Source organism: Pipistrellus kuhlii, unplaced genomic scaffold (assembly GCF_014108245.1).
Source record: "Pipistrellus kuhlii isolate mPipKuh1 unplaced genomic scaffold, mPipKuh1.p scaffold_m20_p_6, whole genome shotgun sequence".
In the NCBI taxonomy this organism is placed as follows: domain Eukaryota; kingdom Metazoa; phylum Chordata; class Mammalia; order Chiroptera; family Vespertilionidae; genus Pipistrellus; species Pipistrellus kuhlii.
In genome coordinates this window covers 5,585,861-5,609,968 of record NW_023425562.1, presented here as the reverse complement: position 1 = coordinate 5,609,968, position 24,108 = coordinate 5,585,861, and the positions used below count along the sequence as shown (strand labels likewise).

Genomic DNA, 24,108 nt, shown 5'->3' with positions numbered 1-24,108 from the left:
GGGGGGGGGGGGGGGGCGCCTAAACTGTCAGTAGGACATCCCCCGAGGACTCCCAGGTTGTGAGACGGCGCAGGCACTCCCCCCTCTCTGCCCCAGTGCATGAATTTTCATGCACCGGGCTTCTACTCATCAATAACTTTCTCTTGCCTCAGCCTGCAGACTCAAAGGTCCCAGGTTTGATTCCGGTCAAGGGCATGTACCTTGTTACGGGCACATCCCAGTGGGGGGGGGGAGGGGGGGTGCAGGAGGCAGCTGGTCATCGATGTTTCTCTCTCATCGATGTTTCTAACTCTCTATCCCTCTCCCTTCCTCTCTGTAAAAAGTCAATAAAATATATTTAAAAAAATAATAACCTCCTCTTTGTCATCATGTATCTAAGCAAACTTTCTTCAAAATACACTTTAAGGAGTGAGGATGCTGAATAATGTGCCCGAGTGGAGTTTCCCCGTGCAGCCTGCTGCCAGGAGGGTCCCAGTCTCTTCGCTGGAGTCTCTGACCCCTTCCTGCTGCAACAAGACAGGGGGCGAGGACTGAGGTCCAGGGCATCCCCCTTCCATCTGGTAGCAACCTCGTGGTTGCTGACAAAGAATTCTCCAGGCACATGGCTGTGGCCATGCCATACATGCGTCACAGATGGAATGTCTTTATTTTTCACTTTATTATTATTTTTTTTTAATCCTGTTTTGGGGGAACGGGTGCAGGTTAGAGAAAGGAGCTCTCTCTCCTGTCTTTCAGGGCACGCCCTGGCGGCCTTCAAAGGTCCACCTACAGGGGGCGCTGGCCTCGGGGTTTGAAGCAGCAATCCAGCTGGTCGCCCTGGAACACCCCAGGGAACAAGGCAGAGGGAAAGGAAGTCATTACACAGACAGCTGGGCTGCAAAAAAACAAAAATACTCACTGCACCAAACTCCGCAAAGCAGGGTGGCTGGGTGCCCCATGACTCAATGGGTTGTCTGCCATGTGGCACACAACCCTCACCCACTGCTGGCCACTCCCCTGAGCAGCTTGGAAATGACAGGGCGGGGACCCGGGAAAATCCATGGCTGTCTTCCCTCTCCACCCTCTCCGCTCTGCCTTTGCTATCCTCAGCAGCTCCCTTCTCCTCACGCCTTCCCTTTTTCACCCTTTTGCCCTTAAACGGTTGGAATTTAGTATTTCACAGCTGCTGGAGACTTTGTGGGGGCACTGAGGTCAAAACACTGGCCGGTTTGACTCAATGGATAGAGGTTCAGCCTGCGACTGAAGGGTCCCAGGTTCGATTCTGGTCAAGGGCACATGCCTGGGTTGTGGGCTCGATCCCCAGTGGGGGGTGTGCAGGAGGCAGGCAACCAATCAATGATTCTCTCTCATCATTGATGTTTCTCTCTCTCTCTCCCTTTCCCTTCCTCTCTGAAATCAATACAAATATATTAAAAAACAAAACAAAACACTGGCAACCTACTGAATCAGACAGATGCCAGCAACAAGCCATACCACCTGGGCAGGGGCTATACCACCTGGAGAGAGGCGGCGGGAGACAGCAGCAAGGGAGAGAGACTTCAAGACCATCAGAGATGCAGCTATTGACTCACTAATCTTGCCTGCAGACCTACTCTGTGCCAAATACCACTCTGAGAATAGAAAGGTGCAGGCAGATCCCATGTCTTGTCCTCCTGAGGGCTACGTTCTCCTGGGGGAAAACCCACAAACACCAAAGACCATAAATTAGTAAAGTAGGTAGCATATGAAAAGGTGGTAGGGCTACCACAAAAGATTAGAACGGGGAAAGGTGGATGGGAGGGGTCAGCGTAGAAAGGTGACATCTGAGTCATCTGGAGATGGGGGGGCGGGCCATGTGGGTGTCCAGAGAAAGAACATTCTGGGTAGAGGAAACCACCAGGGCAGAGGGGGCAGTGTGCCTGGTGTGCTGAGAACCAACCAGGAGGTGAATGTGGTGGCTGCAGGCAGTGAGGGGGAGATGAGAGGGAGCTGAGAGCAGAGAGGTGGGAGACCAGGAACCACGGGCAGGTTCTGAGCAGAGATCTAACCAGAACTGACTGTGGTTCTAACGGCATCCCCGTCAGGTGTTTCTGACCTCTGAGAGTAGGATGCAAGAGAACAAAATGAAACTGCTGAGCGTGGCGATGGTCTCGTGGGTATCTACAGCTAACAAAACTCAAAGGCACACGTGAAGCGTGTGTGGTGTACTGAACGCCAGTCACACCTCAATAAAACTGGGAACGTGTGGAGCTTTCAATCTGTGACTATTGTCCCCTCCTGATGCCCTAAATTCTACCCGGGCTGTTGGGCGTACATCTAAGTCGTAGCTGCAGAAGGAAGTCTTACCAAAGATACAGAATTATATGAAGTCAGTGAGAGGGATGCTGGGAGCGGCTGGAATCACATAAAGCGCTGGCAGACGAGGGTCTGGCAGCCTTAGAGAAGGACACCACAGGGCAGGAGTCTCCGAAGGCTGATTTAAGTAAGCTCTCTTGCATAGCCTCCATCGACTTATCATTCAAGGCTGAGCATAAATTGATCCTCCCCTAAACGATTTTTTAAAAATATATTTTATTGAGTTTTTACAGATAGGAAGAGAGAGGGATAGAAAGCTAGAAACATCGATGAGAGAGAAGCATCGATCAGCTGCCTCCTGCACACCCCTTACCGGGTATGTGCCTGCAACCAAGGTACATGCCCTTGACCAGAATCGAACCCGGGACCTTTCAGTCCGCAGGCCGACGCTCTATCCACTGAGCCAAACCGGTTTCGGCTAAACGACATTTTTGAGCCTATGTGTAAGGGAAGAGCACCATGCTAGCCCCTCCCTGAACTGGAAAGCATGATGAGGCATGATCCTGAACGCCAGGTGCAGAGCAGGGAGCAGAGGGTATCCTCAAATAAGAAAAGGAAGAACAGAAGGTTCCTTTGCTGCTGAAGATCAAGTTCATGGGGCAGCTGGTAAGTCCTACAGGGATTTTCAGATGCCCAGAACGCTCGACTCCATGCAATGCTTCATGATCTCTCAGGATGCTTCCCCAGGCTGGAAATCACCAGCGGGTTCAAAGGGTTTCGGTCAAACTGAAGTTTTTCTGGGAAGGACAGCCGGAGCCAGGAACTGCCCAGCCGCAGCCCACGCTGCCAGGCAGCCTGGCCAGGCTGGCACCAAAGGCTTCTGTGCAAGGAGTAGGGACCAGCACAGAGGTCTCCCGCCCTTCAGCCCAGGATTCCCAGGCCTGTGGCCCTACAGAAGTCTGGCCTCCTCTGGCCTGCGGCAGGGGGCGGGCCAGGAGGGCGGGGCCGTCGGGGATGGCTCTGCTTCCTCAACCTTCAGCTTTGGCCCCACGCCCCTGCCCACTGCTGCCATAGGGTCTGAATCTTTGCAGATGTCCTAGAGGGCAGAGGCAGCCTGGGGTCTAGAGGTGGGGGGAGGCCTGGCTCCCCGAGTCCCCCATGCCCGTCTTCCCTAGTGCCCACTCCGCCTGGAAGCCAGAGGGCTTTCACTCAGTGCCCATTAACGCTTCATTCGCTCTGAGCACCTGGACCCAATCAGCGTCCTTCCCCACCCCACACTCCCACCCACCTGGCTTCCCTTTCCGTCCTCAGGAGTGAACCACCCCCAGGACCTTGTACAAACCAGACCCTACACGGGGACCATGGTTCCCACCCTTCTTCGCCAAACAAAGTCCTTTTTATTTATTTTTTTTTTTCAGGCTGAGACATCTACTCAGGAAAGCTGGACTTGCCCCCTCCCATCCTGTGATGGGCTCCAGGGCTGGGCCCACCACAGCTTTCCTCTTTTAACATCACAGCCACCCGACTGCCTGTCTATTCTTGTCTTTCTTTTCCTCCTTCCTCCCCTCCCCTCCCCTCCCCCCAGGCCTGTGCTGTGGCTGCAGCATCTCGGTGTCTGGCCCAGGCATGGTGCCGGGTAAGACCACAAGCACCTTGCCTGGGGTCCTCTGAACCTCTGCCTGGACTGGGGAGACCCCCACCGCCGCTTCATGTCTTAGAGCAGCAGGTCCCAAACCACAACTGGCATCAGAATCGCCTGGTGGTGGGCGGGAATGGGGGGACGGCGCTTATGAAATACAGATGGCTAGGCCTCACCCCCCGAGTTCCTGCTTCAGTAGGCCTGGAGGAGGGCCCGAGTCTGCATTTCTAAGAAGTCCCCAGGAGCGGCTGCTGCGGCCAGCCCAGGAACAAACGTGAGGAATCCCTTTTCCCAGGCATGTCAAACCCACCGGCCGCGAGTGTGACATGCCGGGGAGCACCCGTTCCCCCACCGCTAAAACAGGATAACGGCTGTTCCCACCTAGGTCCTGTGAGAATCCAGTGAGAACTCAGCACTGTGCCTGGGCCCAATACAGGGTCTGCAATGGCTCATGGGAGAGGGCAGGAGACATGCCAAGCAGGGAACACCCAGGCAAGAGCAGAGGCAGGAAAGGGCCCAAGCAGGGCAGCGGGCTGACCGGAGAGTCACGGCCAAGCACAGCAGCCAGCGTCCACACTGCGTGATGGAAGCAGCTGGGAGCAGGCGGGAGCTGAATGTGGCACCACTGGGCAGGAGGCTGTTGCCGGCAGCGAATTCCACCTGCTGGGTTCTCCTTGGCTATTTGGTTGCCAGGTTTATTGTTTATTTTTTAATATATTTTATTGATTTTTTTTACAGAGAGGAAGGGAGAGGGATAGAGTTAGAAACATCGATGAGAGAGAAACATCGATCAGCTGCCTCCTGCACACCTCCCCCCACCGGGGATATGCCCGAAACCAAGGTGCATGCCCTTGACCAGAATCGAACCCAGAACCTTTCAGTCCGCAGGCTGACACTCTATCCATTGAGCCACACCGGTCTCAGCTGGGTTGCCAAGTTTAGCAAATAAAAAAAGGCTAATCTTTAAATCTGAATTTCAGATAAACACCACATAATTTTAGTATAAGCGTATCCCAGATATTGCATGGGGCACACACTAAAAAATAAAACCTTATGTTATTTATCAGGAACTCAAACTTAACTAGGCATCCTAAATCTGACCGCCCTAGCCAGATACCAACTGCTTACCACCCAACCCCCAGGCCTGCACGCCGGAGGGAGAAGGTCCGGGATTCCTCTGCCTCCCTCCCCACCTTCACCAAGGCCCTCGGGAGTGGTCCACGCTGCAGGCCTGGGTGACAGGGTCCTTTCGCCTCACACCAGGCTCACCCAGTGAGAAAGCAGCGGGACACAGTCACTCATCCCGGGGCCTGACCTAGCCAAGCCCGGAAGATCACCCAGGTCCACAAAGAGTGAATTAAGAAACCAACCGCTGCCAGGAGCAGGCGCCCACCTGGTGGGTGTCCTCTGAGAGCGGAGAACATAGCCTCTGTCCCTAAGCCCAGAACGGGGCACACACGAGCAGCCATGGCAGGCTGGGCTGGGCCTCGCTCAGTCCACGTGGGCGTCAGGACCTCTTTCTCCCAGAGGCTGCCTCGGTCCCCCCGCCTCAGAATCACCACATCCCTGGTGATCGATAGTTCCAGAAACTAGCCTGTCACAAATACAACTTCTGCAACTAACTTTATACCAACCCCAAACTAGCCTGTCACAAATACAACTTCTGCAACTAACTTTATACCAACCCCACCTAACGAGAAACAACGAAGGCAATTTGTGTCCCATCTTAAAAAATATATATGCGATAAACATTATCGAATGCTCAGTGTGTGCCCTGTGCTGGGTTTAGCATTTTATTTGGCCCAGCAGTTCTCAGCCTTGGCTGCACATTACAATCACCTGGAGAGGTGGTGTTTTGTGTGTGTTTTTTTAATTCCAGTACCCCAGGCATCAGTACTTGCACAGGACACAGCGATTCCAATGGGCAATCACTGACTTTGTTCACTCTGTCTAATTCTCACAATACAATCCTGAAAGGGAGGTTTTATCCCCGTTTTGCAGGTGAGAAAACTGAGGCTCGAAGAGGAGTAACTGCACCCATAGCCACAACCTCTGACCTCTCTCCTTCCGTCCTCCCTTCCCAGGCTCCCTGCAGGGGCTGCCGGTGTTTCCAGTGTTTCCGTTCGGTATAATAGTTGTATCGAACGCTTCCCCAGAAAGGCGTGTGGCACGGCACTGCCCTCTGGCCACTTCGAGACAGCTCTGCTCCCAACAAGGCTCTTTTGAAACGCCAGCCAAACACTGCCCCGGGCTCAGGACTGGCCCCAAATGACTTTTGCTGAAGCAAAAACAACCGCAGGGGTCCGAATCTCTGCAGATGTCGTAGAGGCTGGGGAAGGCCTGGGATCACTGAGGTTCTAGCGAGGTCCTGTCCTCCTGGGTCCCAGGACGGGCAGCCAGGTCTCACTCCCCACCACCGCCCAGCGCTGCTCAGTCTGCCTCTCCCACCCTTCCAAGCCTGACCTCCATGCCCGACCTCTTAGCAGCAAATTCCCTCACCTCCTGAGCCTTCTCGGCGCATCTTCTCGGCGGGGCCCACATCCTGGCAGGCAGTCAGGGAGGTCTTTTGATGCAGGACAGGCCGCGAACCCCAGATCCAAAGGGGAAAAGACGTTCTCTGGATCGAGCCTGGCCGGTGCCCACGGGACCTGTCCGAAGTGCGCGCACCTGGCTCACAGGGGCGCGCCGGCGGGGCGGGCCGGCCCGGGGAGGATGCTCGGCTGGGCCGGAAGGCTGGTCATCGCCTGCCCCCTGCTGGCCGGTGGCGGTACTGAGTCCGCCGCTGCTCCGCTGCGCGTCCAGGAGGCGCCACGAAGGGAGCTCCGGGCATGTACTGAGCGCCTGCTGTATGTATGTAATGTATGTATGTATGTATGTATGTAATGTCACAATACACGCGGAGTTCAAGTTCAAAGGCGGAGGCAGGCCATCATCACGGTCATCCGAGCAGCTATGACATTCCCACCGCGGGCTCTGTGAGCCCGTGATGGATGGATGGATGGGAGGGTCCTGGCCAGGCTGGGGTGGTAGGGAGAGGGGTCCGGGGAACCTGCCCCGAGGAGGGGGTGACGCTGGAACATCAGGTGAGACCTCCCACAAGCCGTTCCGTTTAGGGTCGGAAATCCTACACCGCGGCGCGCCCCTTGGACAGAGCAGACAACGGGGCTCAGACTGGGGGAAACTCACCCGAAGTCAGAGGATCTGAAGGGCCCCGCCTCCCCGCGGTTCCGGGAAGCGGGGCACGTGGCCACCCCCCGCACAATGCCTCCTGCACCCCGGCCCGGGGCGGGGCGGGGCGGGTGGAGCCGGGGCGCCCGCCCGCGCCCTATGGGCGAAAGGGCGGCCTGGGCGCGGGGCGGGCGCGGGGCGGGCGGGGGCTGGGCCGGTGGAAGGGGCGGGGCCCTGCAGGAGGCGGAAGTGCCATGCGGGTGCGGGGCCAAGGACACTGCCCGCCGGTCCCGTGCACCCAGACAGAGGCGGCGGCTCCGGGTCCCGGAGGTCCGGGGGCAGCGCCGGAGGCAGGGCCCCGCCCGGGCCCGCGGAGAGGTACCCGCGCCCCGTCCCGCCGGCCCCGCCCATCCGTCCTGCCGGTCGACCCGCACTCCTTCCTGATCGCGGGGCCTGAGCCCAGAAGGGAACTTTCCCAAGGGTGTAGGAACTCCTCACTTCGTCCTTCTGTCCAGCTCAGCGGTGGTGGTGGTGGTGGTGGTGGTGGGGCTTGGACACCCAGAATGTGGTATCAGGAGAGAATGAGATGCAGAAACCTTTGGGGTGGGGGGTGGGGGTAGGGGGTTGGCTGGCCCAGCATCATCCCAGGCTGACTGAGACCTTTCGGAGGTGATCCACCCATGCTGGCACTTTGAGTCTCCGTGGCCAAGCAGGGTCTGACCTGCCCGGCCTGCCCTGAGACTGGCCAGGCGGGCAGGGGAGCCGTGAAGGCTGCTGGGAACCTGGGGTTGGGGTTTTCCCCTTCCACAACGATAGGAATTCTTATCCTCCTGCTCCCTCGGTTCCTAGGTGGAGAACCGTGCCCCTACCTGGCCCCAAATCTGGGAGCCCCAAATGCTGAACGCTGCCACCCAGGGCAGCTTGCCCTGGCTTCCCGGTGGTGGGGTGGTGTATTGGCCTGGGAGACAGTGTGGGTGTTCCCGGAGCTGTCTCAGGCCTGGGCACCCTGGGAGGCCTGCCTGGAGCCCACCTGCTTACGTTGCTAACCGTCGGGCCACCACGTCATGCACGGGGGCCCCGAATGCTGAGTTAGACTCTCAGCTGTGAGCAGGGACAGTGCATTGGAGTCTGACCCGTAGTGTCGTCGGGACCAGCCTGGGTGAATGGGGCTGTCACCAGGCCAGTAAGGATGCTGGAGCTGATAGGTGACGTGTGTGGGCACTTGTTGCATGCTAGTACTTTACTTAGATGATGTCACGAATTGCCCGTGCATCCCTTATGGTATCCCCATTTCAGAGGCTGAAACAGGCTTAGCGAGGTCAAGAGACGTGCCCAAGGTCACAGCTGGGGTCAAGGAGGGGATTGGAGCCCAGGCGGTTTGGTGCCTTACCCACAGTGCCCTGCTGCCGTCTAGGATCTAGGCATCCGGTCATAAAGCCTTGACCTAGTCAGCAGGAGGAGAAAGGAGGGACCAGATGAGCAGAAAGTTGGGGTATGGGATTCAGAGGGTTTTTTTTGTTTGTTTTTTTTGGGGGGGGGGGTACCCATGAGTTCTGAGAGAAATTCGGCTGACCCGGGTTTGGAGGGAGGTGAAGGATTTAATTTTAGATGTTGGTTTGGGGTGAAGGGTGACCTAGGGGAGCCAAGCAGAGCTTCCCTCCATCCGGGGAAGACTCGAGGCTGGGTCCTGGGGAGGGGTGGACGCAGGTAGGGGAGGCAGCCGGAGCCTGGCTCATGGGAATCCCTCCCGATGCTGAGCAGACAGAGTGGGGGCATCCACGCCTGGCATGGGAGAACAGACTGAGGAGTGAATGGTAGGCTTGAGAAGGGTTTGAAAGATTGAGGCCTTGTTTCGTAGGAAGGGGAAATCAAGGCCAGCAAAGTACTTGCCTGCGGACCCTGTGTGGGTGGGTCTCCCAGGACAGTCCCCTGGGTGACATCCCTGTTGCTCAGCTCTTTCCACTACCTCCAGGGGCTCTCAGCCAAGGCCAGTGTGGATAATGTTTGGAGACAATTGGATTGTCACACCTGCAGGAGGTGTTACTATTGGTGTCCAGTGGGCAGAGGCCAGGGATGCTGCTGACCATCCGACAATCCCCCCACAGCAAAGAATCATCCAGCCCCAAATGCCCGTGATGCCAAAGCTGAGAAACCCTGCGCTTGGTCCAGCTCAGCGTTCACACCTCCCCAGCCCCCAAGCTCTTTTGCCCTCCGCAGGGCAGACAGCTCAGGCTGGGGCCTCCAGCTGGGCAGACCTTTGCCCCCAGCCCTGGCCTGCCCCTCCCATGGCTGCTTCTTTATTTCCGGTAGCTTCTCGCGTCCTCTCTGCTTTTCCCGGGCACAGTGGCCTAGCAGAGTCCTGCCCACCCCACGTCCGCCTCGTCCGTGTGTCTGTCTCCCCAGACCTAGCTTCACAGAGTCTGGTGTTAGGTGTGGAGACACCAACGTGGAAGTTTCCAAATAGCGCAGAGTAGGCGCCTTGCAGATAAAATATTTATGACGTTTGAGTGGTATGCTCAGGGTCCAAAGAACCTCGTCTTATCTCAGCTTTCACTTGAGCGATTCACATTGTACCTTATGCGTGTGAGGCTCCGCACTTCTCACGGGCTCCCCGGTGACATTGGAGCTGCCGGGGACGGAGCACGCTGAGTGGCAGGTATCGCAGGGCTGCGGGAAGGGGGCTGTGGGCCGGGCTGCTCCCCCCGCAGACAGCTGTGGGCCGAGGAGCGGAAGGACCCGTGGCGTGGAGTCAGGAAACCAGGATATGAGTCATCTCTCCCTCGTCCATCTATGGCCTCTTAGCTTAATGGAGTCTGGATAAATCACTTCACTTCTTCGAGGGCCGGTCTCGCACGGCCGGCCGGCAGTCCTCCAGGAATTTTGATTCAGGGTCTGGGAGAGGGAAGTGCCCTGTGGAAGCGGGTGGCCCGTGTCCTGGCAGCCACAGAGCAGTGGGCCCCTGGCCTGGACAGGGGGGAGGGCAATGAGCTGAAGTTGGCAGAGGGGCACCGTGCCAGCATGGAGGCGGCTCTCATTATGGCTCTGGTTTGTCTCTGTGGTGGCCACAGCCTCCTGCTTCCAGCTCACAGAGCTGGGCCTGGTGTGGGAGAGCTGGAGGGACAGGTCTGGCCAGGGGGAGGAGAGCTGGTGGCACGGGCCAGCCCTGGGCCGGAATAAGTGGCCTGAGGACTGCCGGTCGGGCCTGAGAACGATGGCCTAGGGCAGTGGTCGGCAAACTCATGAGTCAACAGAGCCAAATATCAGAAGTACAACGATTGGAATTTTTTTCGAGAGCCGAAAACGGACTTCTGCGCGTGGGCCACGAGGTTTCACTCGCACTGTATGTGAGCACCAGGGTATTTTGTGGAAGAGCCACACTCAAGGGGCCAAAGAGCCGCGTGTGGCTCTCTATTTGCCGACCACTGGCCTAGAGACACCGCGGTCAGCGGTGGGCCGTGGATGGACTTCTCATCCTCCTAAGGACACTGGGAAGGACTTGTAGTTGGAGCCTGAAACCGGAGCTCCCTCCACCCTCAGCGGCGAGGAGATGAGCCCCAGAATAGAGCTGGGCAAAGCCTTTGGCACCTGGGGTGCTCCCACTGCTGGCACCTCACAAACCAGCCACAATGGGCCAGCGAGGCCCCTTCCAATTCCGGGGACCAGGAGGCAGCGAGATGGCTGAACCCATTTCTCAGGCGGAAAAACTGAGATGCCTGTCTCTTTATTTACCGGAAGGATACCTGCCTCTAGGGCTAGGCTGTTGCCTATTACGCATAGGGGCCAGGGTCATGAGGCTGGTCCCCATGGATCCCAGGGAGGGGTGCCTGCCTCCTCCTGTTCACACAGTTGGGCCACCTGGGGTGCTGGGGCCCCATCTCCGCCCTTCTCCTTCCTGGCTGTGAGGTCCCGGGCAGTGCACTCCGCCTCTCTGAGCCTCCGCCGGCCTGTCTGTAAACAGGGATAATGACACCCACGCGGCCACGCGGGCAGGGTGTTGTGACGAGGAGCTGGGCCCTGTCGCTGAGCACCGCGGTCATCATCATTACTCATGGCATTCGGAGGCCCAGCGAAGCCCAGGCCGCCTTACCCTGTGCCCTCATTCCGCAGATGCGGGGCTCGGCACCCGGAGGAGGGAGGCAGCTGGCCGGGAGCCTCGCGGCAGGTCGGTAGGCGAGCCAGCGCTGGAACCCACGTCTGCTGGCACCCGTCCCAGCCCGTGACTTCGAAGGCGCTCGGAGCGCGACACGCTGTAAGCCGGGGGTCAGGATGCGGAGTCTCCCCACGGGAGGGGGGTGAGGGGGTGGGCGGGGACCGGGCCTCGGTCCCAGCTCCGCCTCCCTTCGCCAGCCCCAGCCATGAACTACGTGGGCCAGCTGGCGGGAACCGTGTTTGGGACGGTGAAGGAGCTGTACCAGGGCCTGAACCCGGCCACGCTGAGCGGCTGCATCGACGTGCTGGTGGTGAGGCAGGGGGACGGCTCCTTCCGATGCTCGCCCTTCCACGTGCGTTTCGGCAAGCTGGGTGTCCTGCGGTCCCGGGAGAAGGTGGTGAGTGCTGGCGGCCGCCGAGGGCCGCGGCCGGGGGTCAGGGCCAGGGCAGCCACCGCGCTCCCAGGAGAGCACCCGGGCCTCCGTTCGGTGGGGATCCGTCCTCCGGACGGGCTTCCGGCCCTCTGTGTTTCCTTGGATGGTTTTAGGTTAGTCTGGGGCTTATGGTCCGAGGGGTTCCTATTTTCCCCTAAAAGCAGCGTAGTGGGACCATCAGGCCTGAGGCTCGGTAAGGCCTTACCTGTGTGTTCTCATACGTGGCATCACCTGTGCAGGTGGTGTCTCCTGCCTGATGATTGATTGATAGGAGGTGGTGACGCCATCCCCGGGCCAGGCCCGGGTCACACTCAGAGGTCCGTTCCTCTCCCTCAGGAAACCCGCCCTGCTGTCACTGGGCTCTGGTCTGTGAAAGGGGGTGTGGTGGGCCCAGGCCCCTTCACACGGAGTGACTGGGAACCGTCCAGAGTCACAGCGTAGCCTTGTGGGACATAGACTAGAGTCTGTGGTTAAGAACTGGGCTCTGGATTCATAGCCTCCTCTGGCCACTTCCCAGAGAATGACGTAACCCCTCCCAGCCTCAGTTTCCTCATCTGTAAAGTGGGAATAATGACTGGAGGCTGGGAAGATTGAACAAGATGGTCTAGATAAAACAGGACGCTGAGTGCCAAGGAAGTGGCCATTCTCTCCATGGTTGGTGGAGCACTGCGCTGGGGCCGGGGTCTGGCAGTGACAAGATGAATCACCTCCTGGTTCCCCTGGGCTGCAGGGAGAGAGGAACACAGAAACCAGAGCATAAACAAGGATGCCGAGACCAGGCTCGTGCCTCTGAGCCTCAGGAATGGGGAAGTGTGCTGGGGCGGGCACGGAGGCTCAGCCAGCCTCTGGGTGGGGGGCGGGGGGGGGCAGCGGCCCTCAGGGCGGGGAGCAGCCGGGTGCACCCTGGGCTGGGGAGAGGTCCCAGCAGATGCAGGGCTGGGGGAGGGGGGCAGCCAGGAGCCCGTCCCTGGGCCCCGCTGGGAGGCCGGCGCCCCCGTGGACCGGAGTGAGGGCAGACGGCGGCCCACCCTGCCCCGCTGCAGGTGGACATCGAGATCAACGGGGAGCCCGTGGACCTGCACATGAAGCTGGGGGACAGCGGGGAGGCCTTCTTCGTCCAGGAGCTGGAGAGCGATGAGGTAAGCACCTCTGTCCTTGACAGCACCTGCCCCTGCCCCGCACTGGTGCCCCCTCTGGGCAGGGTCTTGGGATTTGTCACTGTCAGCAAGGGTCCCATCATGATCTGCTCTTGGAGCCTGGGTGGAATGTGGGGGGAGGGGAGGGGACGCGGGCCAAGGTACTCCCCATGGAAAGTGGGGGAAGAGGACACTGGAGCCGGTCCCTGCAGGGTGAGGAGGCGGCCTTCCCTGGCAGCCTGGGAGAGGAGGAGGCTGAGGCGTGGCCAGGGCTGAAGAGCATGAGAAGGCTTGCTGTGGATCTGGGCGGCTCGCTCTGGATCTGGGCGGGCTCAGGGCCGCTGGAACAGGGAGGGACATGGGTGGAGCACAAGAGAGGGGTGTTTGCGGAGGGAGGCAGGCCCAGCACGAGCCAGAGCCCCCAGAGGTGTTTAAATAGTTGGAGCTTGACACGCTTACACCGAGCCCCATGCCAGACACTGCGGTGAACTCGGACGAGGGGTGACCCCAACTTCAAAGGAGGTTCCCAGACAGGCCTGGGAGTCAGACACGTAAATAATGGCTGATGACACCCTTCGGTCATTACAGCGAAGGGGGCGGGAACCGAGGCTGAGAGTAGTCAGGGCAGACTTCCTGGAGGAGGCGACGCCTCGCTAAGTCTTAAAAGGGAAGTGGGTGTTTCCTGGGGGAGGCGTGGGCAGAGACGACGAGAGGTGGATGCCCAGGTCTGTCCAGACAGTGCGGGCCACACCCTGGGGTCAGGGCTGCGTCACCCCTGAGGGAGCTCCAGGGCCATGCTGCTGCCACCTCTGTCCAGCCTCCACGCCTGCTTTCCTGACCCCAGAGGAGCTCGCTCCAGGGCCTGGGACACTGGCAGGGCTCAGGGTGCCTGGTGACGAGCGCGGTCCCCCTCAGCTGTCCCCCTGATCGTCCCCACAGGAGCACGTGCCTCCCCGCCTGTGCACGTCCCCCTTGCCGTGGGGAGGCCTGTCGGGGTTCCCCTCGGACTCCCAGCTGGGCACGGCCAGCGAATCCGAGCCCGTGGTCCTGGGCGCGGCCTCCACGGGGAGGAAGAAGAGGCTTCGGAGGAGGAAGCCCAGGTGGAAGGAGGACACGGTGGCCGACGACTCCAGTTCCGAGGATCTGGAGGCGGGCGCCGAGAGCGAGCTGGCCCCGCTGGAGAAGCCGAGGCCGGAGCCCGCAGGGTGTGTGCAGGCCAGGGGGGCGCCCCGGGGGTGAGGACGCCAGCCCGGGTTCAGGCACCGTGCCCTCTGCGGGTGCTGTGGGGCCCTGGGCGAGGGCCTTGGCCTCTCGGGGCTTAGCCCCTGAGGTCCAGGCTCCCTGCCCTGTGCCGTCCGTGACCATTCCTTCCCTGTGGCTCTCACAGCATCCAGCGGGAAGAGGAGTCCTTGTCGCAACCTGCAGACATCTACCCCCTCTCCGACGGCGAGTGGCCCTCCCCGGCCAGGTGAGGACCCGGTGGCTGCAGGCGGGGACTCAGGACCGAGGCGGTTTCCATTTCATTTTTTTTTTCTTTTTTTAAAAAAATATATATATTTTATTGATTTTTTTACAGAAAGGAAGGGAGAGAGGTAGAGAGCTAGAAACGTCAATGAGAGAGAAACATCGATCAGCTGCCTCCTGCACACCCCCTACCGGGGATGTGCCCGCAACCAAGGTACATGCCCTTGACCGGAATCGAACCCGGGACCTTTCAGTCTGCAGACCGACCGACGCTCTACCACTGAGCCAAACCGGTTTCGGCCATTTCCATTTTTTCTAATAAATAATGTGTTTACCAGCCACGTGTATATCTCCTTTGTAAAGCGTTTAAGTTGTTTTCCCATTAAAAAAAGAAATCGGTGGTAATATGCACATAACATAAAATGTACCATGTTAATCCTAGCGAAGGGCACGATTCAATGGCATTTAATAAATTTGTAATGTTGTGCCGCCATCCAAGTCAATCCCGCTCTAGTTCCCGCATTTTTCCACCCTTCCAAATGGAAATCTTATACCCACTAAGCAGCCACAAACTTGTCCTCCCCCCCCCCCCATCCCCTGCTTTTTTTACTGAACTCCCGCCGCCTTCTTATTGATTTCCAATAGTAAGATTTGGTGGGAGTTCTTTATATATTAACATATCCTTTATATATTCTGGGGATGCAACACAAGCATGACTGTGCTTTGAAAATATTTTCCCCAGGCTTGGCAGGGGGCAGAAGAGGGGTGGCAGCAGGCTGGTTTGGGGGTCTCTGAACTCTTGTTTCCTGCAGCCTTTCGTCGGGTGAGCTCACATCCCCTAAGAGTGACTCGGAGCTGGAGGTGCGGACCCCGGAGCCCAGCCCCCTGAGAGCCGAGTCGCACATGCAGTGGGCCTGGGGCAGGCTGCCCAAGGTGAGTTCCCCTGTGCCACCCCCTCCCTGCCTCTCCGGGGACCGCAGGGACTGAGACGGGGCCCACCTAGTGGTGTGTGGGAGGCAGCCGCTGCGCCGGCCCTGCCCACACCCTTCCCGCTTGTTCGATGGAAGGTGGCCAAAGCCGAGAGGCCCGTGTCCTCGACGGTCCCCGATGGCAGCGCTGGAGCAGCCTCCGCTCACGGAGAGCCCAGCACCCATGACCTTCCGGCCGTCGTGGAGGGGCCCACACTGGTGGGTCCCCCTCTCGCTGCCCCCGAGAGAGAAGAGGAACTCAAGGCTCAGAGACCCAAGGACGCGGGTCTCTCTCCGGCCTCAAAGTCCTGGAGCTGGGCCTCGCTGGAGGGTCCGGCTCCTCCCGGGCAGCCAGAGGGCTTCTCCTGGAGGAAAGGTGAGTGATGGCCGGACTCCCTCCTCCCCCTGTGCTTCCCTGGCCTCACGCTACCTCCGGGGTGGACTCGGGGCATCAGGCCTGGGCCGAGCACCTGCTGTGCGCCTGGCATTGTGTCTGACACCAGCCCTCGTGGGGGCCAGACAGACAATGCGTACAAAAGCCAGGAGGAACGTTACAGCGATGGCGCGGTGCCGTTCCCTGGGTGGGACGGGGGCCGTCTAGATCACGCGGTCACGTGGGCCATGTTTGAGCGGAGACATGAACAATGAAGGCCCAGGCAAGTGAGGATCGGGGGAGGGGAGTTCTAGGCAGAGGGAACGGCATGGTTCAAGGCCACGAGGCAGGAGAGAGGTGTCATGTTTAGGCACCGAGGCAGCTGGTGTGTCTGGAGCAAGGCCTGGGAGAGCAGGGGGGGAGCGGGGAGAGGCCAGGAGATGAGCAGAGGCTAGCTGTTCTCGCTCACCCGCTGGGATTGATTCTGAGTGCATGGGAAGGCACCGGCTGGTCCCTGGATGCCCATGGCTATTTAAAATTACAACGAAGTAACGATAAAATAAAAAAAATTCCATGTCTCCATCACACCACATTTTAAGTGTGCTGGCAGTCCCCTGTGGCTGTTGGCTACTGGACTGGGCCAGCGGACATGGGACGTTTCTGGCATCGTAGGAAGTCCTCTGGCCAGTGCTGCGTTAGGGTGCTCTAAGACAAGGGGGCCTCCTACTGCTCACACGGCGGAGCACACGCTAGGTCTGCAGCCAACGGCACCCCCTCTGCCCTCAGGCTCCCTGAAGAGAAGCCAGCACCTGGGCCCCATCTACCTGGATGACCTGTCCTCCCTGGATTCTGAGAATGCGGCCCTTTACTTCCCCAAGAGGTGCCCGGGTTCTGGGTGCCGGAGGCTTGGGATCAGGACCTGAGGGGCCAGGGGTGGGCTGTCAGGGGCTTGAGAGCGGTGAGGCCCTCCTCCCAGCCTCCTTGTGTTCATGTCACCGCTGACCCCTCCCCTCCCCACCCTCCCACCCCCAGTGACCGTGGGCTGGGGCCCAGGAGGTGGAGTGAACCCGGTGGCCAGAAGCCAATGGGGGACCCCAACCCCGAACAGTTAGCAGAACCCGCTCCGGACACGGTGGACACGATCGTGCTGTCTCTCTGCGGAGGCCTGGCTGACAGCCGGGACATCTCCCTGGGTATGTCCAACCGGGAGCCCTTCCAAGGACTGGCCCCGAGCCCCGGGGCTGGGGAGAGCGGGAGGACCCCCGAGGGCGGGGCAGCGGAGGGGTGAGGCTGGGCCAGGCTCCCTACACTCAGCCAGCGGGGATGGGGCATTCCCAAGGGCCCGGGAAACCAAGGCCTGATGCTCAGCTGTGACGTATCCTGTGAGTCCAGGATGGTTCACAGGTTGCAATCTGTCAGCCCCAGGCCCGTCTCTGCCACCCTTCACTTCCTGGCTAAGGGCCGCCCCCCGACCTCCCCCGAGGCCATGGCCACTCCCACGGGGCTCCTCCATTCCTGTGGCTTGGCACCTGCTATTCCAGCTCCAGTGCCTGGGGTGCCTGGAGCTGGAATAGCAGCTGCCAAGCCACAGGAAGCTAGGAGCCCCGTGGGAGTGTGGGAGGGACTGGGGCAGTGGGTCCAGCAAGATGCATCAGCCTCTCCCCTCCCTCTCTGCCTCTGTGCCCAGAGAAGTTCAACAAGCACGTGGTCTCCTACCAGGACCTCGTCCAGAACCCTGGCCTCTTGGACGACCCAAACCTGGTGGTGAAAATCAACGAGAAGTAAGTGCCAGGGCGGGGCTGCCGGCCGCCACGGGAGTCCCCCGGCTCCTCCGTGGCCCTGCGGCTCCTACACCCCGTTCTGTCCCCCCAGGCACTACAACTGGGCCGTGGCTGCCCCCATGGTCCTCTCCCTCCAAGCCTTCCAGAAGAACTTGCCCAAGGTAATGGCGAGAGCACCACGGGGCCTCCTGGGGACCGTGCCGCGGCCTCGGGGTGGGCGGCCCTTAGCCGGGGCGCGGAGGGTGGGCAGAGACGGGGCCTGGGGCTGACGGATTTGCAAGGCCCACGCTGCTGCCAACATTGCCGTGTGGGCAGAGCCAGCCCCGTCCCTGGCTTCCTGGCGCAGCCAGATCCCACTGGATTCGGACTTCACCGCAAAGGAGCTCAGGGCAAACCGGAGGGGGACGAACACTCGACAGGGATGTGCCTCCAGCAGGACAGATGTTCTCAGATCTGGGAGATGAGGCTTGGGAGAGGGAGGTCCCACTCCTCGCCTGTCCCCGAGACCCTCTGAGGCTGGGCTGCGGGTGTTTGCCCACTTTATCAGCACGCATTCCATTACGTACCTACTATGTGCCAGGGACAGTCATGCCCTAAAGTAGGGGTGTCGAACTCAATCAGAGAAGGGGCCAAAATCTAAAATCCAGCCTAAATCGCGGGCCGAATGGTTTACTGAACAGTCATAAACTGTCATTGTGATGGAAACGCAGCGGAGTGCAGTGATGACAGCGCGGTGCGGGCCACATTGCAAGGCCTGGCGGGACGGATTTGGCCCGCGGGCCTTGTGTTTGACACATTTGCCCTAAAGAAAGACAGTTAAGGACGCAGCCAGGGGAACGTGAAATTCAGCCGTGCGTGTCGGGAAGGAGGGGTCTGGGTTGCTCTGAGAGCCTCACCAGGGAAGTTTGCTGGGCACGTGCCTCCCTCCCGGGCAGAGATCGGAAGGACGAGTAAGGCTGGGCGGGAACAGCATGTGCTGATGCTCAGAGGCGGGGAGGAACCAGCCTCTTCAGTCCCTCCTCTAGCCTCCTCCCTGTCCTAAGCTGCGCCTGCCCCTTGTGCCCTCCTGGAAGTGGTGCAGGGCCCCGCCCCGGCCTGTTGTTCTCCACTTGGTTCGAGTTGTTGCCCAAAGAGCATCACTAGCCAGACGCAGACAGAGGGTGCCTCCCTTTGGGGATGCTGAGCTCCATCCTCTGGCTGGCTCTGGGTCCGAGCTAGACCCACAGCCTGTGAGGAGGAAGAGGGTCCCTCTTCTGCGTGGCTGCCCTCACCCAGACATCCCCACCTCTGAGGCCCCTGGGAGACTGCCTCAGCCCGTCCCCAGCTCACGTGGGCACCCCGGCCGGCCCACCCCAAGCCCATGTCCTCCTGACGTGGGCGCACCATTCTGAGTTTGTAGGAAGCACAGCTCTAATCAGTAATTTCCACAAGCACGCGTTACCCCCGCCGGACAGGAACGTGACACACGGAGGGCGCATCTGTGGGACTGAATCACCGACCTCCCGGGTGGCCTCGGTCTGTCTCGGAGGTTGCGGGGAGTCTTGGCTCTAGACCACATGTGTCAAACACAAGGCCCGCGGGCCAAATCCGTCCCGCCAGGCCTTGCAATGTGGCCCGCACCGCGCTGTCATCACTGCACTCCGCTGCGTTTCCATCACAATGACAGTTTATGACTGTTCAGTAAACCATTCGGCCCGCGATTTAGGCTGGATTTTAGATTTTGGCCCCTTCTCTGATTGAGTTTGACACCCCTAGACTGTCCTTCTGTCACGTGGTGGCATCAGGCAGGGAGAGAAACGTCCCAAAGCTCTGCCTTCAGCTGCCCTGGAGGGACTGACCCACAGGATTCGGAAGCCGGGCCGCGGTTGGGCTAGAGGTCGGGGGTCAGGGCTGGGACGGAGGGGCCCTGGGTCTCCCGTGCTTGCTTACATGAACCCCACGACGGTGGAGGGTGCGCTTCCTCGGCCTCCGATGTTGGCAGCGCCTCGCTCGAAGGCGAGCCCCAGGCGCTGGGCTCATGCTGGCCCCCAGGGCAGCCTGAGGCGGGTTTGCGAGACGCCGGGGGAAACGCCATGGCCTTTGTCTGCCCGCAGAGCACCGTGGACAAGCTGGAGAAGGAGAAAATGCCCCGGAAGGGTGGGCGGTGGTGGTTCTCCTGGCGACGCAGGGACTTCCCGGCCGAGGAGGTGGGTGGCCACGGTCCCGGGGTGGGGTCAGCCCGGGCAGGAGCAGACTGTTCACTGGATGTTCTTCCCACAGAGAAGTGCCCCGAGGGAGAAGACCGCGGCCCTGGAGGCAGGGGGGTGAGTGGCTCTCTCGGCTGGCGGTGGGGAGGAGGGCTGTTGGAGGGTGGGAGTGGTGCAGGCACCCCTCCCCCAGCCGTGGTTCTCTGTCGCTCCCTCATCACTCCTACACCCTTTCTTTCTCCTGAGAAGCGCCCCCATTTCACAGATGGGAAAACTGAGGCTTAGAGATAGACCAAAGGCCCCGCAGCCGAGAAATGGCAGAGCTGGAGTGGGTGCCTCGACTCCTGGCCCAGACAGGGGGTTCCTATAGTAGGGAGGGCAGAGCCCCTCCTCTCTGCCTGCTGATCTTGCTTCCCTTTTCACCTCCGAGCTGAGCCAGAATGCCCAAGGCGGGAGGGCGCGCGGGAGAAGGTGGCCAAGGTGAATCCACGCACGGCAGCCAAAGCAGGTTACGTTTGGGCGTAAACCGTAAAACACATTTCTGGCTTTTTAGGTAAATACCTCCCGGCAGGTCTGGCATCCTGGTTACAGAGAGGCACCGAGGGCCGAGAGCCCGGGCCCTGGCTCCGGCTCTGCCACTGCCTTTCTGGGCGGAGGGAGGGGTTTCCAGTCCCCTGGCAGACTCTGGGCCGCAGGCTCCCGGTGGCCTGGGCCGAGGGGCGTCACCGGAGTGCAGCGCCTCCGGCAGGCGGGCGGAGGTGCTGACAGCTGGGTGCCCGCAGGGAGAAGTCGGATGTCCTGAGCAGCGAGGAGGACGCCCCCGACAGCCCCGTCATCCTGGAGGCGCCCTCCCGGCCGCCCTTGCCTCCTGCCTACACGCCCGCCTACAAGAAGTCCCTCCGCCTCTCCTCGGACCAGATCGTACGTGGGTCCCGGGGGTGTGCATGGGGGGTGGCGGGGGTGGGGGCAACTCTGTCAGAGCCCCACGGCCACTGAAGCCCGGAATCCAGCCCCTTGGCAGCCTCTGAACCCCCCCGGAGATGGGCTCGCTGCTCTTACTGCCGGTCCATTTGTGTCCTCCAGTGCCCTCGCGGGAGGAGCCCTCTCTCCGCCTAAAATACCAGCCTGTAGCGGGCGGCGGGCGGCGCTCTGGCCCTTGGAGGCCACCTACAGGAATCACATGTTGGCCCTGGGTTCACGGCTCTGAGCTCAGTAACAGGTGGCTCCCGAAATAAGGATGTTTTCCCTCTGAAAACATCCCAGGAGATGCCTGGGGGCCGGGCCAGTCCAGCACAGAGCGGCTGCCACCTACGTGGTGCCCCGGAGCCACCCCGGCGATGGCTGAGCTGCCCGCCTCCTTCCCTGTGGACCAAGGGAAGGGTCTCTCGTTGGGATGTCACAGGGCCTTTCCATACAGTGCGGTGTCTCCCTGTCAGGGGCCATGCCTGCCCCGGGGCTGGCCTGAGAAGCTGGAGTGGGAGCTGCGGGCCAGGCTCTGTCCTCGAGCTTCACCCCAAAGGAACACAGAGGGAGGTTAGGGCTCCTGTGCTGGCCCTGTGCCGCCCCCCACCCCACACCCCCTCACTGCCTCCTCGGGCCACCCTCTGCCACGTGGCTCTCTGAGGGATGCAGGCGGCTTCTCTGAGCCAGGAACGAGAGGAGAAGGAGAGGCCTGGGGGTTGAAGGCCACAGTTTGGGGTGGCAAGGGGCGGGCGGTGCCTGGCTGTGGCTGATCACAGCTCTCCCCACCTTTGCCCGGCCCCAGCGGCAGTTGAACCTGCAAGAAGGTGCCAACGAAGTGGTCTTCAGCGTGACCACCCAGTACCAGGGTACCTGCCGCTGCAGGGCCACCATCTACCTGTGGCAGTGGGACGACAAGGTGGTCATCTCGGACATCGACGGTACCATCACCAAGTGAGGCCTGGTTGGTGGGGGTGAGGGGGGAGGCCTGGAAATGTGCTGTCTTCTGCGCTGGGGGCGGGGCCAGGGGAGAGCCCTCCCCAGTGCACCATCTTGGGGCTGGGAGCTGGGCCCCATGCCTGGAACATGAGGGCCACCTGAGGCTGCCTTGGAGTGACCCCTCCTCTGGGATCTAGGTCGGACGCTCTGGGCCACATCCTGCCCCAGCTGGGGAAAGACTGGACACACCAGGGCATCACGAGTCTCTACCACAAGATCCACCTGTGAGTGCTGGGGCCGGGGCAGGGCCCCAGGGAGGGAGGGAGGGAGCGGCAGGACCGTCTAGGTTGCCATAGCCCCGGCCCTGGGAAGCCGGGCTTGGGGACCAGCAGGGCCCAGAGAGGAAGAAGCTGAGCCGTGTCACTGAAGTGCCGAGACCCACCCACCAGGCCTCCCGAGGAAGACTCGTCTCCTGGGGCGTGGGATCGGGGTCTGACTGCTGGGCTTCACGCTCCAGAGCAGGGGTCCTCAGACTTTTTAAAGTGGGGGCCAGATCACGGTCCCTCAGAGAGCTGGAGGGCCGGACTATATTAACTACTCATTCCTACTGTAACACCTCGGCTGTGCTCACTGCCCAAAAAACCTGGCGGGCCGGATCAGACTCCTCTGCGGGCCACATGTGGCCCGCGGGCCGTAGTTTGAAGACACCTGCTCCAGAGGAAGTCTGCAGACTGGCTCACACCTTGTCCTCTCAGCCTGCCCAGCTGTTCTCCTGGACCGCTCCCTGCAAAGGCCTCTAAAATAAGTCTGGAGGCTTGAGCTGAGCTGGCTGAAGCCAAGAGGGCAGGATGGGTGGTGCCACCTGTCCCTGTGCCGAGAGAGTCCCCCTCATGGCTCCGTGCCACCCGTCTCCACCCCCAGAAACGGGTACAAGTTCCTGTACTGCTCAGCGCGGGCCATCGGCATGGCCGACCTCACCAAGGGGTACCTGCAGTGGGTGAGCGAGCGGGGCTGCGGACTCCCGAAGGGCCCCATCCTGCTGTCTCCCAGCAGCCTCTTCTCCGCCCTGCACAGGTAAGTCCCTGCAGGGCACGAGCCCACAGCCCGGGAGGGGGTGCGGGCCCACTACCCGCCCAGGCCGGCACTGGGCCCATGTCACCTGACCTGCCGTCCTCCCATTGCTCCCCCTCCTCCCTCCGCTGCCTTTCCTGCCCCGGCCCCACCCCGCAGGGAGGTGATTGAGAAGAAGCCAGAGGTGTTCAAGATCGCCTGCCTGAGCGACATCCAGCAGCTGTTTCTGCCCCACGGACAGCCCTTCTATGCCGCCTTTGGGAACAGACCCAACGTGAGTGTCTCCTCCCCGAGGCCCGAGGCCCCGCTCCCCGCCCCGCAGCCCACCAGCCCCTCCCTGTCCCCGTAGGACGTCACCGCCTACCAGCACGTGGGCCTGCCTGCATCACGGATCTTCACTGTCAACCCCCGGGGGGAGCTCATCCAGGAGCCCATGAAGAACCACAAATCCACGTGAGGCCAGACCCTGCCCCGGGTCCCCGGGCCCTGCCCTGTCCCCACACCCCAGCCTCTGCCTGGGCCCCAGCTCCAGCCCTGCACCGGGGCCTCTGTGGCTTGCCAGGGCTCCCAGGCAGGGTGCAGCCGGCCTGATGGGATGTGGGGATTAGGGGGGACGCGGCCCGGCAGCAGCTCAGGCCCTCAGTGCCGGCCCCTTCTTGCTCGCAGGTACAAGCGGCTCAGCGAGGTGGTTGAGCTCCTCTTCCCGCCCTTGGACCGTGGCCCCAGCACAGACCTGGCCAGCCCTGAATACAGCAGCTTCTGCTACTGGCGGGAGCCGCTGACCACTGTGGACCTCGACACCCTGGCCTGACCTCGCTTCCTCCCTGGCCTGGCCCAGGACTGACCAGGGATCCCAGGACATCGGGGGTGGGAAGCTCGGTGCCGCAGGACCAGCCGGACGTGGAGCGGGGAGATGACGGCTGGTCGGCAACCTCGCTCCTCCCTGACCTGTCCCCTGCCTCTGCCGGCGCAGCTGCAGGGGGTGGGCGGCTGTTCTGGGCCTCAGCTGGCCTGCGGCGATTAAATGACTGTCACCTGGGCCCTTGCAGTGTTCTCCGAGACCTCGATGTCTCTGTCCCTGTCACTCTTGAGACTCTACCTCAACTCCTGATGGGACAGAGGGAAGAGGGAGGCCCCACTGAGGCTTGAGAGTGGTAAGCAGAGGGAAAGGCTGGCGGCGGGGCACAGACTCGCATCTGGGAGGAACACAAGGCCCCCCCACCACCACCCCTTCAGGGAGCCTCTGAGGCCAGGCCCTTACACAGCCCTGGCCCCTTCCCACAGCTCTCGAGCCAGACACCTCAGCACGTCCCCTGAGGATGCAGCCCCAGATCCTGCCAAGCAGGTGGGGTTGGCCTGCCGCCCTCCCCGAGTTCGGTGCCCACACAGCTGCTGAGCAGACTCTTGCCCGAGGAGCTGTGGGAAGCAGGACAGACACCCGCTGCAGTCATCCCTCCCACCGACTCTGGGGAAGAAAGTACCTTCAGTTTAGAAAGGCTAAAAGCTTTAATCCGGCCCTCCCGCAGCACCATAACCCTCCCCGACAGCACCATAACCCTCCCCGAG

The 24,108-nt window shown here is 60.9% G+C and overlaps 1 protein-coding gene across 4 annotated transcripts; it reads left to right on the top strand.

Moving 5' to 3' along the window:
• Positions 1-7,314: 7,314 nt before the first annotated feature.
• LPIN3 (lipin 3) lies at positions 7,315-23,581 on the top strand. 4 transcript variants are annotated; one of them, XM_045574338.1, is made up of 21 exons: positions 7,315-7,459; positions 11,189-11,327; positions 11,429-11,628; positions 12,708-12,803; positions 13,740-14,020; positions 14,185-14,268; positions 15,077-15,197; positions 15,332-15,608; positions 16,392-16,485; positions 16,638-16,798; positions 17,293-17,386; positions 17,478-17,547; positions 19,480-19,572; positions 19,646-19,689; positions 20,355-20,493; positions 21,338-21,486; positions 21,669-21,755; positions 22,393-22,545; positions 22,702-22,816; positions 22,892-22,995; positions 23,209-23,581. In XM_045574338.1, exons 3-21 carry the CDS (start codon positions 11,437-11,439, stop codon positions 23,351-23,353), a joined length of 2,499 nt encoding a protein of 832 aa, XP_045430294.1. In that variant the 5' UTR covers positions 7,315-7,459; positions 11,189-11,327; positions 11,429-11,436; the 3' UTR covers positions 23,354-23,581. The 4 variants fall into 4 exon arrangements, with proteins under 4 accessions (XP_045430294.1, XP_045430295.1, XP_036274567.1 ...); XM_045574339.1 differs by having other exon boundaries at positions 11,189-11,330; positions 13,740-14,005; positions 14,188-14,268; XM_036418674.2 differs by having other exon boundaries at positions 11,189-11,330.
• Positions 23,582-24,108: the final 527 nt, after the last annotated feature.